Source organism: Crinia signifera, chromosome 3 (assembly GCF_055691185.1).
Source record: "Crinia signifera chromosome 3, ASM5569118v1, whole genome shotgun sequence".
NCBI classification, from domain to species: Eukaryota; Metazoa; Chordata; class Amphibia; order Anura; family Myobatrachidae; genus Crinia; species Crinia signifera.
Genome location: NC_139219.1, coordinates 220218489 through 220238149, shown reverse-complemented (window position 1 = coordinate 220238149; position 19661 = coordinate 220218489). Strand labels below are relative to the sequence as shown.

The 19661-nt window shown below is 41.7% G+C and overlaps 1 protein-coding gene across 1 annotated transcript in view; it reads left to right on the top strand.

The window, feature by feature from the left end:
* The window catches only part of LOC146064230 (solute carrier family 12 member 9-like), a 224258-nt gene extending 213753 nt beyond the window's left edge, over positions 1–10505 (top strand). Inside the window, exons 11-13 of the mRNA XM_083177477.1 lie at positions 688–862; positions 5591–5737; positions 7628–10505. Coding sequence (XP_083033603.1) covers positions 688–862; positions 5591–5737; positions 7628–8448 — 1143 coding nt within the window. The 3' untranslated portion in view covers positions 8449–10505. The remainder of the gene's footprint in view (positions 1–687; positions 863–5590; positions 5738–7627) is intronic.
* Positions 10506–19661: the final 9156 nt, after the last annotated feature.

Here is a 19661-nt window from a genome sequence, read left to right as displayed (position 1 = left end):
CCCTGATGAAAACTGGTAAGGTATCCAGTTGAAACGGCTGTTGGGTCAGCCTGCTTGTACACTATGCTTTAACTGCCAATACAATTCTTTTCTTCAACAAAACGTGAGTGCTGGTCCATTCCTTTCCTTCTTGGAGGTTAGGGTAAGTGCTATCTAAATCATTATCTAAGGACCTTGCACCCCTCCTTCTATCATTGTATCTCTGAGTGCCGTCTTCAACATGCTCTATATATATATATATATATATATATGGTAATTTGAGGAGAGCCCTCTCCAGCATAATGCCAGCAAAGGGCATCCAGTGGTTAACATTTTAGTGACTGGGCCTGGTGGCACACATCTCTTGACCAGCGCCTCGTGAATACCATCCCGGACAACTGGTAGTTTTGTCCATGCCTGGACTGTTGCCAGTTTCATTAATGCAATGACAATGTATACAGTATCTGTTCACGCTGCACCTACAGTGGTAAGCATGATAGAAGCTATGTGACTGTACCACACAGTAGATATACTATGGTTTGTTAGGAGCACTTTTAAGCGATCTTGTTTTGTGTGTTGTGACATAAATAGTGTATAATATTTACAAGAAGAAATAATGAAAAAGCCTATTTTCTTTAACTTTTTGATTTGCTGAGTGTGCTGAATTCTTCACGTGATGTAAACGTATGTACTCTCTCTGTTGCCCAGGTGAGGAAGTATTTGCTCATGCTGGATGTACGTAAGGACCATGTTAAATTTTGGCGCCCGCAGATTCTCTTGCTTGTCTCCAATCCACATAACCACAAAAGCCTGATTACTTTTGCAAACGATCTGAAGAAAAGTGGCCTGTTTGTACTGGGACATGTGAGTTTGGAAGAGTTGGGTAAGTTCACTTTGAAAGAGTCCACATTTTCTGATGTTTTGTTAGCAGTTTAATAGCATCCTGCATTGTTTCTTTTGTTGCCTTTTTTTTTTTTAGTTTGTTGTATCCATGGCTATTTTTCAGCAGGCTCCAGCAGGAACTGAGGCCCTTATTCTAGTTCACTCTTTCTGACAAAATATTTCTTAGATGGACAAAACCATGTGCACGGCAGGTGTAAAACCCCACCCAAATCTAATTCTCTCTGCACAAGTAACACCTGCCTCACCTGCAGTGCACATGGTTTTGTCCATCTAAGAAATATTTTGTCATAAAGAGTGAACAAGAATAAGGGCCTCAGTTCCTGCTGGAGCCTGCTGAAAAATAGCCCTGGTTGTATCCAATGTTTAACTCCTATATTATACTATACTGTGCAGTCAACCTTCTCTCTTCTCGGCCCTATTTCATTTCTTGATCTAATATCAGAACAGTTGCCCTCACTGCTGTTGTCATAAGACTGCTGTGGTTGTAGTAGTATGTGGGCCAGATTTATTAAGCCTTGGAGAGTGAAAAAGTGGAGGGGGATAAAGTACCGGCCATTCAGCTCCTAAATGTCATGTTACAGGCTACGTTTAAAAAAATGACAGGAAATGATTGGTTATTTTATCACCCTCCAAGACAAAGCTCCGTACACATATGACGATTCCCCGTTACGAGCAATGGGGCGAGGGTTTTTAATTTGGTGGAGCTAGACGATATGCACAAATATACCGTTAACGATGGTTTTTCTCATGCATATTGTTAACTATTGTTAGTGTGTACACACATTTAGTACATCTGCCCCTATATATGTAAACAAAGCAGAACTCTTTGGCTGCATAAGTGACCCCCTCCACTAGGCACAAAATGCTCTGCTCTAGGACTTCCCTCCTCATTACTAATTGCAGTCATCTGTATTCAGTGGCGTAAGTTCATCCCAGTTGCCCGGAGGCAAGATAAGTATTGGTGCCCCCCCCCCCAAATAACTCAATCAGTAAGGTGTCTGTCTCCAGTAACGTCATGGGATCTAATACAGGGTGTGACACTTGCAAAAATGCTGTTAGAAAGGGGAGTCAGCCACATTATCAATATCAACTGCTTTCAATTAACTGATTCAAACTTGCAGGGGAGGAGAGGTGCCCCCTTGGGAGCAGGAGCCCGGTGGCAGATGACTCCCTTGCCTCCCAGAGTTCTGCCTCTGTCTGTATTGAACTAGCTAATTAATGAGAAGCGTTATAACACAGATGATTACGTCAGCATTTTGTACCTGGTGGAAGGGGTCACGAAAAACACTTAGGCTGGGTACACTCTATAACTTTAGTGGCAGGATTGTACATATTGCCTGTACATCTGATTGCGCTCTCCCGTGGCTCGCATACAACATAATTGCTGCACAACCAACCAGAATATATTTCCTTACATGGAGTAGTATGTATCAGCAATCTTGTATTGTCAAGGACAAAGGAAATCATCTCGACCATTGCCAAGTTTGCCGGTCCGCCTGATGTGGGTGTCGGATGACTCGCCAACAATCAGTATCCTGATGCTCAGTGTACCAATGCCGATATCCCGACCCCCTGGTGAGGGAATAGAACCTGTGGTGAGCCACCAAGCCCACAAGGGGCTTTTTTGCACCCCCACCTGTTGGATTACTGGTGGCCGGCATTCTGATTTCTGATTTCGATATACTGACCATGGAATCCCGGACCGGCTTGATGTCTACATGGCCTTAACCATAACTGGCTACTTTAAAACATGTGGTCTATATAGAAGTTTTTTTTAAACTACATAATATTCCCTAGTGGTAGAATATAGTCCCAATTGTGAAGATTATAACAGTATAAGAATAGTATGTTTCACTTCCTTTTTTATTGGCAAAACTCTGTAATATAAACAATGATCAAAATAAATGTATCCGTTATATATATAGTTTTTACCATATGGGAGTATTTAAGTTGGGCAGTAATTTTTATTCTGACAGGAAAAAAAAGGGATTTCTGATTTCCCAAGTTGCCATAGCAACGTTATAAGGTTAATAAGCAGTGTAATTCAAAAAGAACATTAAAAGGGTAGATTTGTATGTCATAAAGTGCTTTTCATTTTGCAATCACACTCACCTTGTCATTAGGCAGAGCTGGCACTTTAAGAGAGCAAATTACAAAAACTATTTAGCAGAATATTCCCAAGAGCCCACTTAATGAACAGGTAGCATCACAGGCACACAGATTGTTCCAGTAATACTGTGCTCTCTATACATGTGTGGAGGTAGTAAAATGCTCACTGGAGTGGCAGGTTCATCATGTGCCCTTGGAATGACCGACTAAAATCCTCAACTGAAAATGCTTTTATCCAGTGTTGTAGATGCTAGAGTTACAGATAGAGGGGGTAGTTGTATGAAGCAGTGATAAGGGAGGAGATGTGGCCCATGGCAACCAATCAGCTGCTCTGTATAATTTTATATTATGCTAATTATAGCTGATACTTCAGGGCTGATTGGTTCATCAGTCATTCGATTGTGACCATTGAATGATTTTTCGCCCATATGGCCGCATGCAAATGGCTGTGTAAGCAAACACATCCATTCACATGGAAATGTGGCCAAAGTAATCAAGCTTTACCAAATGATAAAGTGGAGAGTGATAAAGGACCAGCTAATCAGCTCATAACTGTCATTTCTGAAACCCAGCCTGGAGCTCATTGGCTCCACTCTATCACTTGGTAAGGCTTAATTAATACATTGGGCCCTTGCTTCTCTGGCCAGGTTCCACATACAGTATATACAGTGTACCCATACTAACAACAGAAGCATTGCTTTATACTAGTAATCCCCACTGTCAATATATCCAAGTGATGTGTGATGTGATCTCTCCCTTATGGGCCATGTATATCTTAAAAATAGGATTCATATTTCTGTATTTTTAATGCTAAGCACACCTTCCTCGCTAACGTTTCTCCTTTATAAAGGTAATATATACTCTTCTTTCATTATAACATATCTTTATTTCATGACTGCCTATAGAGAACACATTACACTAACATAAAACTATCAACACAGAAGACTAATCCCCCTGCAAATAGTACTAGTTCCTACGGTAAAATGGCGGCATAATAGCAGTGGTAGAAACTCATGTTGAGGCAGCTAACACTCCAACTTATTTTAACAGATTACTTCATAAACTGCATTTGCCCAGTGTTCCAGAAAAAAAAGTAGATTCCATATTATTTAATAACAATGTGTTGTTATTATACACAGTGACAATTTAATCCAGTGATTCCTGAACATTCTTGAATCACAGGGCCCTAGATTGTCAGCATTTTCTAAGGCACCACTAGTTCAAATGTTTCTTATAAAGAAACTCTGGTTAAATGGAGTCATTTGCATTCTCTTGCCATCCTCAGACACAGATATGTTGTGGTGGTCAGGGTTGTGCTTGTGTTTTTTTTTTTTTACAAAACCAGTAGTTGTAGTGGCCAATCACATGTACCATAAACAATAGATTTGGTCATGGACATCCAATCCGTACCACCACTACAAGTGCTGGAATGCCTTGGCACCAGGGGTACATGTATGAAACAGAGATGAGTGGAGAACCGTGCCAGTGACAGCTACTACATATTTTCTAGAATGCTCTTGATAAATGTTACATCAAAGCTGATTGGTTGCTATGGGCCCCCTTTCCCCTGGCAAACGTTTCCTTTCTTATGACTACTTGATACATCTGCCACCTATCTTCATCATTTGTTGAATTAATAATGTTAAATATACAAATGTCAATGTACTGTATGTTCATCCTGTTCTTATCTAATCTGCTATTTTAAGAAACAAAATGGAGTCATGTTGTCAGCGATTGCAATGTTGACGTGCAACATACCAGGTGTCATGATATCAACATGGTTAAGATGTTGACACCCAGCATGTCAATACCTACAAAATGTCAACAAGAGAAATGTTATGTTTAGGCTTAGCCTTATAACTGGGTGTTCACATTATAAACCAGTTGACATTGTGGTTGCCAATATTCTGAACATGTTGAGAAAGAGCTCTGAACTCATCCAGGGACAGAACTACTAAGCCCTGGAGAGTGATAAAGTGGAGAAAAATGAAGTAACAGCCAATCAGATCCTTTTATTTTCCAAACACGACTGTAACATGACTGTTGGGAGCTGGCTGGCTGGTAACTTATCTCTCTCTGCTTTACCACTCCAAGGCTTAGTGCATCTGAGATCACCTCCTATTCAGGGGTGGCCACTGATTGGATGAGAGCCCGCTTAGCCAATCGGTGGACACCCAGTATTTTGTGCAGCCTGTTCAACCTGCGATTTCGCTCTGATGTGCTCAGGACCGTGCATCCGATCGGATGTCATACACTTGCAAATTGGGACGATTTCACCTGGTTTTTCGGCTCAATTGGGCCCAAATCATGTAGTGTATGGGAGCATTTAGTCCCGCACTTGCAGGGAGTTAGATGAAAAGAACCAAATGGGTAGTCCAATATGCATCATGTATGGGCTGATATAGATGTACAGTACTGCAGGGTGGTTACTTAAACTCTTATCACTATTTCGACCTTCACAGCTGTGCCTAGTAAAAATATTTTTCTCACATTTCCATCTTAACTCAATACACTTACTGTAACTCACTGCTCTTATTCTGAAATATTTGCCTATGGCAGTGCTCAGCATATTAATGCTTCTTTGGACTTTTTGCTGCAGATGTTCTGCCGTCTGACCCTCTGCAAACACAGAAAGACTCCTGGCTTCAGCTGGTTGATGAACTCAACATCAAGGCCTTTGTCAATTTAACATTGTCAGACTCTGTGAGATATGGGGCCCAGCAATTACTCTTCATTACTGGATTAGGTAAGTCACTGCTTTGAAGATTTGGTTTTCAATATGGAGTCCTATACACCAGCTCCTTTAAATGTATTCTAGAAGGCAATTGAGTAGACAGTAGATATTAAAGCCTTTTTATCCAGTATGTATTTTAGATTTAGTTCATGTATTGATCACTGCATTTTAAGCCTGCAGCCCTGGGAAAGGACCTCACTTTTCTGCAGGTTCCTACTCTAGTTCTCAAAGTACTGGAATTACCCTAAACATAGCTGTCACATTAGTGTAAAGGGGCATATACACAGAGGACATATGTTTTTTTTGCTTAGAGAACCCTATTTATCTGCCTATTTGCATTTCCTAAAGGGGTAATAATTTAGAAGCCCGAATTCATTGATCACGTAGTGGTAGCTTACAATATGGGATAGTCTCATTGGTTAGTAATATCCCACTGCTGTTCAGACTCTTGTCATGTAATGATAAATTATGCTGTGGGGCTTAGGGCCATTTCAGAATGATTTAAAAACACGGTACTTATGTAGTATCTGGGCGTCCGATTTTGAAATCGGATCGGATCGCATCGTATCGCATCGCATGCAACCAAATCGTATGCGATGCGACGGTCAAGATTTTTCCATAGGATTCAATGTTAAAATTGTCTGAGTCTATTTTAACATAGAATTCAATGGGAAAAAGGCGTCCTTTTCCTTTCCCCACTATCCAAGTGGGCATGGAGTTGGATATAAACCTGTGGCGAGCGTAGCGAGCCACCGAGCCCGAAGCGTGGCGAGCGTAGCGAGCCCCGCGAGGGGACACAGAATACTTTTTAAGAAATATGCGTCCCCTCGCGGGGCTCGCTTCGCTCGCCTCGCTGCGCTCGCCACGCTATATAAAATCAACTCTATGCCCACTTGGATACTGGGGAAATGAACAGGACCTTCTTAACATTGAATCCTATGCAAAATCGCATCGAATCGCATCGCATCGCATCTGATTGTATGCCTTAAGGTAAGGCATACAATCACAAAATCGGCAGCCCAGATACTACATAAGTACCAAAAACACCCTTTAGCACTTGCTATATGGGATATGATGCTGCTTGTCACTGCACTTTTTACGCCATTTACAAATTACCTAGCAAAATGCTTTCCCCAGAGGGTTGCATTATTGTGCAGGCGGCTACAGCACCTCCATAGTGGTCATTAAGCTGCTAGCAACTATGCAAAGTAAAACTGAAGAGGAGGAGGACACCATGGGCCCTTGCCGGACAGATAAGTAATGTTAGACAGTGATGCTAAACTAAATATGTAGTCATCAAGGGGTGTAGTTGTACGGAATGTTAGCGGTCAGAAGACCGTTACCAGAATCATGCGTCACAATGCCCGCGCTAGAATCTCAACAGCTGGAAACCCAAATGTTATGGAGGGACGGGTTAGGTTGTGGTAAGAGAGGGCTAGCTTTAGGCTGTGGAAAGGGAGGGTTAGGATGAGGGTAAGTTTAGTGGCTGTTTATTTGTCAGAATTAGGGCATTCTGAATGCCCATGCCAGAATTCTGACGGCCAGCATCTTAACTGCTTGTATCTCCTACCCAACCCAAAAGTAAGATGGTTATTTATTGGAGCCCGGATGGTTTTCTTCCATTTTTTATTGTTTCCCCACAACAAAATGCACTGTTCTCACCTATTAAACGCTGTTTGCCACGCCATAATAAGAAAATCTGATTCTGTAATAGATTTGAATGAAAAATGCATGTGTGATCTTTGTAAATAATAAAATGACTAAAAAAAATAAGTTATTCCTTGCTGCGTACAATCACCTACCATTGTATGGAAAGGGCATTAGTTATAAATCACATACTTTAGGATTGTCATGTTAATCATAGCATAGTGTCTTGTTATGCTGTATAATTGTGTTTTTCAGGTGGAATGAGGCCTAACACTGTTATCCTGGGTTTCTATACCCGGTCCTCACCTGATGAATTATTTAAGAGTGAGCATGAATCAGACCGAGATAAAACTCCTCCATTTTCACATAACTTAGCAGGCAGGAGGCCATCTGCCCAGAACTTCACTCCTTGGGAATATGTTGCCATCATATCAGATTCTATTAAGATGTCCAAAAATGTGGTGCTAGCAAGGGACTTCTCAGATTTTGACAGAAGTCGTGTCTGTAACTTGCGTGGTAAAGAGACATATATTGATGTCTGGCCATTAAACCTTCTGCGACCAGACAGCGCTACTTACGTGAACACCTGTAGTTTATTTCTTCTTCAAATGGCGTGTGTGTTGAACATGGTGAGATCTTGGAAAAAAGCTAAGTTGCGTCTGTTTCTTTGCATAGAGAGGGACAGTGGCTTGTGTGGCCAAGAGGTAAAACTGAAACAGTTACTAAAAGACCTTCGTATCAAGGCTTCTATCCATACAGTTGAATGGGACTCTGTAGTTGCTCTTCATTGGCATAAGCAGATGGAAATAAATTCAAGTACCGAAGAAGAAGCCTACTTGAATTTCCCGAACAACTCCATCCGGATATCAAATGATTATTTGGAAGCTGTCAATCAGATGATCCTGGATCAGAATCCCATGTCTCCTCCAGCTGTAAGGTTCTTGTATCTCCCTTGTCCACCTGCAGACACTGCTGTCTACAACAGGTTTCTTTACCAAGTGGAGAAAATAAGCAGAAATCTGGGACCAACGCTGCTTATTCATGGGGTCACTCCTGTCGTAAGCACTGAGCTCTGAAACACCTGGAGAACATGAACTGGTTTGACACTGTTTGAATAAATGTTTCTTTATCTCAAAGGCCATACTGGCCTCACTGTCATGCAGACAGACATATCTTGCATAGTTTGAAGTTTGACCACTGACATAAATGACATTTTGTCTTATTCTGGTGCCAATAACTGTAATATGAGATTGCTATGGGTGTTGCTAGTCTTTGATTACCTCAAGGTTTAGCTTAGCATTCTCACCAAATGTATGAACTCCAAGGATTTGAGGAAGTATAGTACTGTAATAATGTACTGCTGAGCCTAAGGGATGCCCTTCACATATGTAATGTATATGCAGTGGTTGTTTAAATTTGTCACATGTTGATGTTCATGGCCAAATTGAGAGTCCAAATCTCTTGAACATTTGCACCTTAGTGTACTTATCCAAACAGTTTAATAGAAACAGTAGCACTAGTAAATAGCTGTGCTTCTTAGCCACAGAACTGGTGTGAGGATGGGTACACAGGCTAGTAGTGTGCAGCATCTAACCCTCATCTACTAGCAATGTCATGGTAAAATGCATATGCTTTGAGGTGATTTTAAGTGTCATTGAAACACTTTCTTCTCCCATAACCTTATGCTGGATAGAAATATAGTGCTAGTTTGGGTACTATCTGCAACATACTCCTCTGTTACTGAATGGGATGTTGGTACTGTCTTATGGGTCAATTACATTCCCATACAAGCCTTGATAATAAGTTCACATCGTTTTATTAATGCCTCTTGCGTCCTTCGTAAAATCATTTCTAACTTTGCTAACACAATAATATAATAACATCATCATATTATATTCTTGTTTTCATCCGTCCATAATCCGTCACTGTGAATAACAGTAGCTTCCTACATTTGGATAAATCATCGTCCTTGTTATTTTTATTACCCGGTATGGGACTATTTGCACTTATTGTACCAAAGAGTAAGTCGTTCTCGTATCAATGACCTAAACATTCAGGGATTTTTATAGTTATTAAATTCTTTATATATACAAGCAAAATATTTTGCAATATATTTTAATATGTACTGTATTATACTTGCAAGTGCTACGTGCTAGTTAGTAAGCCTTTATTAGAAATACATATGATGCTATTTTTTTAAGTCATTGTCAATGTCCTTTTCTTTTTCAAAACCAGTACACACCTGTTTGTACCAGTAACTACATGGATAAAACTATTTTCATCTGATGTGAGTAGTATTTGGAATGGGAGCCGTTGCTTGCTGAATGAATTGCACCTCATTTTGCACCAATATGTAAAAAAAAAGACTGGTAGTATTCAATTTTTTTAAATGAGATCATGACATGCACTCTGAAGATTTACCCAGCATGCCCTGTTTTGCAGGAGCTGATGTTGCCTTTGTCTCCCTACAAATAAACCTCATGTAGACGTATGATGCTTTCTGTGTATTGCGGCTAATGTAACCAAATTGAAATGCACAGAAATGACACCGTATTAAAGAAAGATAAAATGTCCACTGAGGCTCATCTATAATTTAAACATACTGTAAATGTACCTAAACTGTTAAAAATAATATTTTAGAAATGAATAAGAGCCAGATGTGCTAAGCTTGAAAAGTGATGGAGAGAGATAAACCATCAGCCAATCAGCTTCTACCTGCCATGTCACATGCTGTGTTTGAAAAATGACAGGAGGAGCTGATTGGTTGGTGGCTTATCACTCTCCATTTTATCACTTTTTAGGGCTTAGCACGTCTCACCCTAAATGAGGCAGCCGCAAAGTGGCAATACTGTACTTTGAATTGACGTTCTGCTGTTTCCACCATGCATATCACAAAGCAATACCACCTGTGGATCTTATAACAATGTGGGAACACACTTCACGCTTCACCTATGTGATACTAAAAAACATGCACTATTAAAGTTCCACATGGACTGGGTTTGAAAAAAGGCTTCACTAATCAAAAAGGTAGGTTCACTTGCAACCTACATTTTACAGTTTGTACACTACTCTTATTTATTTCCTTATAAACAAAATTCCCACGCAATTAATGGAAGAAAGGGTTTATATATATATATATATATATATATATATATATATATATATATATATATATATATAAATATACACTTTACAAGTTAGAATTTTGAAGTGTATATTTATTTTCTTATATTCTGTAAGTTGTTTTTTTTTTTATTATGTTGAAAACTTTTCACAGAATAACAAGGTAGTCATAAATGTGGTTTGGAAATTCATATCTTGGCTTGTAAAATAAAATGAAAAACAAAAAAACTAAAATCCTTTAAGATTCTGAATTTGAGTAAATAAACTGACAACAAATGAAGGTGATCAGTTTAGACAAAGCCAGCTGTTTGATTTTGTTTATGGACTGAGTACTAAATGGGAGGATAATAAGTATTTTCTATTAAATTAGAATAATGTTCAATACGCCATATTAAAAACATACACTCCATATTGCATAACTATATTTTTGGATAATTGTTATTTTACTTCATTGCCTTACTAGTATACATATTAGTTTTGTTGTAAAATAACTTTAATTAAGGGGGATAGAACTTGGGTAAGTCACTATAAGCACAAGTATAAGTGTGAGGCTTGCTGTCTAGTTGTGCAGCTTACTATGTGCTATAGTGAAGGTGGTCTGTAACCGTTTAATTGGAAAAAGTAAGATTAAGCACTGACCATGGGCTGGGTGCAAATTCCCAGCAGCTGGAATCCCAGCAGTCAAAAGACTGATAGCGGAATCCTAGTGCACAGAATCCTCATATACTGTATACCGTAAGTATTTTAACTCGATCCTTTACACACCCCTCCCATAACCTAAATGTTCCCTCTTGCAGCCCCCCCACATACTGCCAAACATACCCCTAGGACCTAACCCTATCACCACCACTTACTGGCAGGATCTATTGGGCTTTTGTCCCTTGGTGTTCTGCTGCTGGTCTTTTGTTAGGATCCCAAATGCTGGGATTGTGACCGCATCCCCCTTTAATCTATTATTAACTACGTTATACAAGACTAAACAGGTCACACAATAAAGTTAACAAATCTCTGCCTCCATCAGTTTAAAAGTCTTAAACCGTGTACACACCAGACAAAATTGGTGGCAGCGGAGCACCGGCATCTGCAAGTGCATACACACTTGCCAATGCTGCGGGTGGGAGCAACAGTGGAGGGAGAGTGAGCCATTCTGCAGCATTGCCCTCTTTAATGAGGGCCTCCCTCGTTTGAACATTTGACGATGTTGAGTCTACACACTAGACGAGTAGTAAAAGATATCGCTCAGAGGGGCCCTTCTCAGCAATTTATTTTACTATCTTGTCTACTGTGTATGGGGCTTTAGGTTATATTGAAAATTGTTTGACTTCTACAAAGTGCAAGTCCTTTTCTGATGAATGTGTGGGAAAATTAATGCAGACTGTTTAATAAGATTTCATCCTTTTGTATGTTTTATTTGTAAATTGTACTTTTATTACCCTGCATTTTCAATCATTGGTGGATTTTTAAAATGTGTTTCCAGCGGTTTGAATAAAAAGGCTCTTTAGAGAACTACTGATATGGTTCATTAAAAATCTGCATCTTACATTATTACAAAAAAAGTTTTTGCTGTTACTACATTTTATTAAAAAAAGGTTATACGTTAAAAGGAAAAAATGACTTTGCGTATTTTGTTTTACGAGTTAAATTTACATTGATCATAATAAAAATCCTAGCCTCTTAAGAAAACAGTTATAAAATTATTTAAAAATTAAAGAAATTACATTTCTCAAGAGAAGTGTAGGCTTAGGTCTGAACAAGGAAAATACAGAACACACTTTAAATCAGGGATAGACAATATTTTCCTATTTGGGTGCCAGGTATACAACATTATATGCCACAATAAAATTCTGGACTTCCATCACCATTACAACACCAGTGTGTTCCATCACCATTACAACACCAGTGTGTATGCCCCGGCAATGAGCGGTGAGCGCTGCTGTGCGCTCCCGCATCATCGCCGTGAAAGCTGTTCATCTGCTGGTTATACCAGCAGATGAGCGGCGTTGAGGACAGCTTTGCATAGCTCTGCGCTATGCAATGCCGTCCTCCCCCTCCGTCGGCGCCGGGCAGGGGGAAAGCCGCTAAGTGTGCATGCACTCAGCGGCTTTCCCCGCGGTGGTGATTGACATCATCGCTGTCCATACACACTGGGCATAGTCACCTAGTGTGTATGGACCTTAAGCAGGACAAACTGTAGCAGAATCCACTCAATGGAGGCCCATTGTACCACTGTTATTCAGGTGTCACTACCAAATACACAGTGAATCCAATAGCTGCAGTGATAATATATAATAACACTGTTAACAAAATTCTAATCTTTTTCTGTCCCATAAAGTAAAATAGGAGAAACATGCAGTATTATGGACACTGAATTCAAACCTGGTTTTAGATTTTTTTTGTCAGGCATAGTTTTTAAGAAACCAAATAATGTAATATTTCAAACTGTACAATTTTGTACCAATATGGCTATTATTACTGTACATGTAAAATATGTACACGTTAACCTCTAAAATGAAGGAGCGTATGATTTTCTGCTATATTTCTCTACCGGAATATCTCCGCTCAGTGTCCAGCAATACTCTGCCAATATTGATGGCCTCCGCTTTTCCTGATAGTTTCAAAGTTCCAGCGCCAATCTTCTGACAGTTGGCATGCCGGAGTCGGTATACTCATTGAGGGCATCCTGACCGCCGGGATGCTGACTGCATCCCATTTTGGGGAGCTCACCTGCACTCCAGAGGTAATAGATTTGCCTCTCAGATCCACCCTGTCCCATAGTGAAGTGGACAATCCCAGCACTTGATGATGTGAGTCATGGTGAATTGTCATTGTTTCCTCACCTCCTGTTGCATAGCTTATTCCATGAGCAAATATGAGAGGAAAGTGGTTATAGGCAATGGGTGCACCCTGTCTCCGCCAGTCAGCACAGAGCCAGGATGCAGACCATAAAGACACACATACAGAAACACAGAGGCAAGGTAGCAGACTAGCTTTTGAAGCTTTTGCTTCGAGCGGGCGTAGCTAGTAAGAAATATATACGTATCTATGTTTTATCATGTGAAAAATAAAAAAAATAACAAGTATGTTCATATAGTGCACTAAATAGTTTGCCTACTTATGTACACAAAAACAACATAAAATATAATCAATAGATACATTACAAAGACTTACAGAAATATAGCTGAATTGAGGAATATAGCACAAAATCTCAGAAATAATACAAGAAGGGCCTTATTCTAGTTCACTCTTTCTGACAAAATCCTTCTTAGATGGACAAAACCATATGCACTGCAGGGGGGGCAGATGTAAAATGTGCAGAGATAATTAGATTTGGGTGAGTTATTTTGTTTCTGTACAGGGTAAATACTGACTGCTTTATTTTTACATTGCAATATAGATCTCAGTTTGAAGTAAAACCCCACCCAAATCTAATTCTCTCTGCACAAGTTACATCTGCCCCACCTGCAGTGCACATGGTTTTGTCCATCTAAAGGTGCCCACACACGCACCGATCCTGGCGTGCGTTGTGGGCTTAACTAGCACACATAGCATCGCATCGTATGCCTTGTGCATACGATGTGCATGCGATGCTATGCTAGAAAAAGCTAGTACAAAAAGTATGTGCAGCACATACTTTTTGTACTGTGCGATGGGGTGCCACGGGAGCGCGCACCCCATCGCATAGCATCGCACCGCCGGGATCGGTGCATGTGTGGGCACCTTATAAGAAGGATTTTGTCACAAAGAGTGAACTAGAATAAGGTCCGAAATGTGTTACAATCTCAGAAATAATGCAAGAAAAGGTATATACTAGGCATTGGAGATTGATAAAGTGGTGAGAGATAAAGTACTAACAAAGCTATTTTTTTAAACAGCCAGTCAGTTGGATGGTGCTTTACCTTTCTCAATGTTACCATTCTCCAAGGCTTTTTAAATAGATGCCACAGTACCTAATAAATACCAAATTAATGTGAAGTATTATTTTAAAGTGTCTAAATACTTTGCAAGTGTATGGTGAATTAAATATTTTCAGTATTATAAATTTTTCATCAAATTTTGTTGTGCATCTGCAAGAATCAATGATTGCTAATTATAGTGTTCCCCTGCGCCCTGCCCTTTTATTTGCTCCAATACTCTCTGAAGCACTGCTCAGCCCCCCCCCCCCACCCCCCCGCAGCGCTGACAGCCTGATACACCGCTGAGCTTTAGCGGCATTTCAGTGCGGGGGTGTTAGCACCTGGAAGAGTTGACCATGCTGGATGCCGAGAGGTGGGGGGGTCCGGACACACACACATTTTTTTCAGCAGCAAATGTGTAGCGGCGGAAGCGCCAGTGGCTCTGCGCAGTGGCCTCAAATATTAGAGAGGCGCCGACACTGGGGGGAGCACAGGACAGCCAGCAGTACTACAGGCACTGCTCTTCTGACAGCTGTCACACGGACAGCACCGCAGTGCAGTGCTAGGCTGCCAGCAGCGCCCAATGGGATGCGCAGGGTGCAGTGAAGTAGTAGGGTGCAGGAATATACAGTGTCCAGACACTGGGAGCTACCTGCTATTAATATATCAGCGTTGTTACCACTTCTTAGCACAGACTGAGCCAACCGCTTACTATTCTGGGACTACATCTCCCACAACCCCTTGCCCGCACAGTCCCGGACATTTTGAGAGTACAGTATGAATTAATATGCATTCCTATTGGCTATAGACACAGACTAGGTGTGTCCTGTGCTGCTCCCTGCTGTAGCCGCGGGAAATTCAAAGCTTCTGTCAAGTGACCACTGAATGAATGTCCGTCCTGCCTATAAGTAGAGCAGTGCTGACAATGTTACAGTGTATTAGGCAGTGGTAGTGTCAGGGTTATAAACTCCACTCAGGCATAGGCATTCATCCACACTCACACCACTTATCTATGAAATAATGACGCGTACAACTGAATTGGGCTTAAATGGGACGGCTTATTTTTTTTGAGCAGGGGCGGCCTATTTGAAACTAACTGAAATTTTCGTCCCTGCTCTAACTAAGGTGGCGGGCAAAGAACGGCATAGCAATAAATCACATCAGCTAGTAAAAGTAATGAAAATAATAAACTCCGGATCCAAGGGCCTCCTGCCCTTTTGCCTAGGACCGGCCAACTGCCAGCGTCCTTGGCAACAGAAAAAAATTATATGCGGACTTCCCAAAGGGCTATCTTGCCTTAAGGCCAGGGGTTGACCTTCTGCCTCTGCCCCTGACCTCGCATATATCACTAAGGCAGAGCTCACCACTCTGCCCGAGCCAGAAAAAATTGGGCCACCTGCCCTGACACACAAGCTGTCCGCAAAAATTTCGCCTATCCGAAGTAAATGATTGTTAAGGTCCAGATGTGGGCCCACCTGGATCGGTGATGCCCACATCTCGACACCAACCACCAGCTAAATGTAAATACAGCTAGAATTTAAACTACCATTCTTTCCGCCAAAATAAGCCGACAACAACTAATTAGAAAAAACTGCTAAAGAAAAACTCCTAAAATTTAATACAAATAATAATTGGGGCGGGAGGGCAACGATTCCAGAAGAAAGAGGCAGAATTTTGTGGAAGCAGGATCATCTAACCATCAGTCCACGCCTCTGCCTTCAAACCAGCCTATCAACGATCTGCATGCAAATCAGCCACCTGTCAATCAAGCAAGCCAAGCCCATCAGCCCAACTCCAGTGTGCAAGCTAAGGATTCCTGCCATAGCCCGGTGAGTTTATGCTGCTTTCAGCCAGACAAGCTGTCTTCTACAGTCATCCTCTAAGGAGTGGAAGGCACCATAGCCTGCATGATGTTTTTATAGTTGTTGTGATGGATGGTGCGGCAGTGGCAGCAGCGAGTGTGTTGGGAATGCTGTGCTGCTTTATTACTAGCCAGGAGGGAAGGGGTTAGTAAGCAGTGGCAAACGCAGGATTTTCAGAAGGGGGTTTCCAGAGGGGTGGAGCAAAGCACGGAGATGGACACTTAGGTGACCCAGTATATGCCGGGTCAGTTAAAGTATTATAGATAGACCAAATGTATATAAATAATAATAATAAAAAAAAAATATATATATATATATACACACATATACATACATACATACATACATACTTACATACATACAGGGGCTTCAACAGCAGTGTAGAACCCTGGGCATAGCAATGTATTGGGGCCCCTACCGATCCTCTAGCGGTAGGGGTGGGGGAAGCTTTGATGTCCCGCGGGTGGTAGGGGGTATATCAACTGCTCAGCATGTAGGGCCTGGATCAGTAATTTCCACTAATTACCCCTTTACTGCACAGATGGTGGGAGATGGGGTGGGAGAAGGGGGTAGTGGGATGAATGAAGGGGCCCTGATACATAACTTCCAGGGTGGTAGAAGATGTTTAACCCCTTCCCGACATTTGACGTACATTTACGTCATGGTCGGGAAGCACTTCCCGACACATGGCGTAAATGTACGTCATGGATTTAAACTGTCACCGCGTCTATAGACGCGGTGACAGTTTCAACATGTCTGCTGTCCCTGACAGCAGACATGTCCGTGCATGCCCAGGGGGGGCTGCGATGCCGCCCCCCCGTCGGCGATCGCTGTGATTGGCTGTTCAGTGTGAACAGCCATTCACAGCGTTTTCCTGTGTCACCGGCGAATAACGTTCGCCGGTGACACGGGATCAGAGGTGATTGGTGCTGTAAAGTACAGCACCAATCACCGCGGGGTGTAAGGGTGACACTGGTGTCACCCCACCTCACCCCGCCCGCCCCCAAAGGCCGTGATTGGTCCGTCGGACCGACGGACCAATCACAGCCAAGGAGGGGGATTTAAACTAACGGTGACTGCACTGCAGACGCCATTCCGGTCTGGAATAGCGTGCAGTGCGGTCACCGTACCCCCCTGCCGCCATACTGACCAGAACCTTGCTCCAAACTTGCTCCATACTTACCTGATCGCTGCTTCATCACTGCTTCCTGGATCCTGTTGCTACTTGTGCCTTCCTGTGAAATTGTGCTGCTGCAGTGTACTAGCTAGATAGAGAGATAGAGAGATAGATAGAGAGATAGAGAGATAGAGAGATAGAGAGAGATAGAGAGAGATAGAGAGAGATAGAGAGAGAGATAGTGTCAGAGAGTGCTATATTTTGTGCTGCTGCAGTGTGATATAGTTATAGATAGAGAGAGAGAGATAGAGAGAGAGAGATAGATAGAGAGGCCTAGTGACAGAGTGCTATATTTTGTGCTGCTGCAGTGTGATAGTTATAGAGAGATAGAGAGAGAGAGATAGAGAGAGATAGTGACAGATTGTGCTATATATTTTTTATATAACTGACTGCTGCCCCCTCCTTTTGTGCTGATCAGTATAAATTAACTGATCAGCAACTTTTTGGGGGCGCAGGGTTTTTTTTATATATAGATATACCTGTCAGTGCTGCTGCTGCAGTGTCATAGAGTGATAGATAGTGAGAGATAGAGAGATAGAGAGAGATAGTGACAGAGAGTGATAGAGAGTGCTAAATTTTGTGTCTGCTGCCCCCGCCTTTTGTGCTGATCACTATATCTGAGGTGATCAGCAACTTTTTTGGGGGTACAGAGGTTTTTTTTTTTTTATATATACCTGTCAGTTGCACCAAAGGTTGTGCACCTGCTGCACCTCACTGGTAATCAGTGTCGCATCACTGATCACCTTTTTTTTTTGTGTGTGTGCTGTGGGGTCTTTTTTTAATTTTTTTTTTACACACACTGTGATTTTGTGGGTGTCCTGTGGCCGCTGTGCGCTGATCAGTGACGTACATCACTGATCATCTTTTTCGGCACAGGGTTGATCTATTTTTTTTTTTTTTTTTGATCAAATTCCTGTTGCCTTTGAGCGCTGTTCAGTGACAGACGTTACTGACCAACATCTGTGCTCAATTTTTGGCGCAGGACCTTTTTTTTTTTTTTTAACCCCTTCAATTTTTTATTTTTAACCCCTTTTTTTTTTCTGCACTACATACACACTACATACCCCCCGGATTGAAATAAAGTTTGTACCCCCCCCTACACTATACACGTGTTGAAACATTTCACTACCAGTAACACAAAAATAAAAATGGCATCCCAAATGTCCTCCCAAATGTCCTCCCAAATGTCCTCCCAGTCATCCAGGAGAATGTATTCAGTGGAGGAGGCATATGCCATGCTTGCTTCTGACTCTGACACAGCCAGTGATGCAAGCGGGGAATTTGAAGGATTTGCCTTAAGCTCCTCTTCCTCCTCTGGTGATGAGGGACCCCCTCAAAGACGCCCCCGTAGAGCAGCTGAGACCCCCCCCCCAATAATTGATCTCGTATGGACCCCACCACCAGACAATTTTGAGCCCCAGGTTCCTGAGTTTTTGGCCATGCCAGGAATCCAATTTGATTCCACAGGTCTCAGAGAAATTGACTTTTTCAAATTATTTTTCTCTGATGATTTTATAAATTTAATGGTGGACCAAACTAATTTATATGCCCAGCAGTTTATTGCTCAAAACCCCACGTCATCATTTGCTAGGTGGACCCCTGTAGATGCAGTAGAGATGATGACGTTTTGGGGTCTGGTGTTTCATATGGGCATAGTAAAAAAGCCAGAAATTAGGCAATATTGGAGTACAGATGTTCTGTACAGTACTCCATTTTACCGTATGGCCATGACCCGGACTCGATTTGAGACAATTCTTAAATTTATACATTACACCGATAATGCACAGTGCCCACCCAGAGATGATCCCACCTTTGACCGGCTATTCAAAGTCAGTCATTGATCATTTCAGTGCCAAATTTGAAGAGGTGTACATCCCTAAAAAATTTATTTGTATCGACGAGTCCCTTATACATTTTAAAGGAAGGGTTAAATTCCGCCAGTACCTTCCCAGTAAGAGGGCAAGGTATGGCATAAAAATGTATAAACTGTGTGAAAGCACCTCAGGGTACACCCACAGGTTTAGGGTTTATGAAGGGAAGGATTCAAGAATTGAACCGCCAGAATGCCCCCCCTCCCTCGTAGGTGTTAGTGGGAAAATTGTCTGGGATTTAGTGCACCCCTTCCTGGATAAAGGTTATCACCTCTATGTGGATAACTTTTACACCAGCATCCCCCTGTTTAAGGCCCTTGGTTCAAGAGGTACAGCAGCTTGCGGTACTGTGCGCAAGAACCA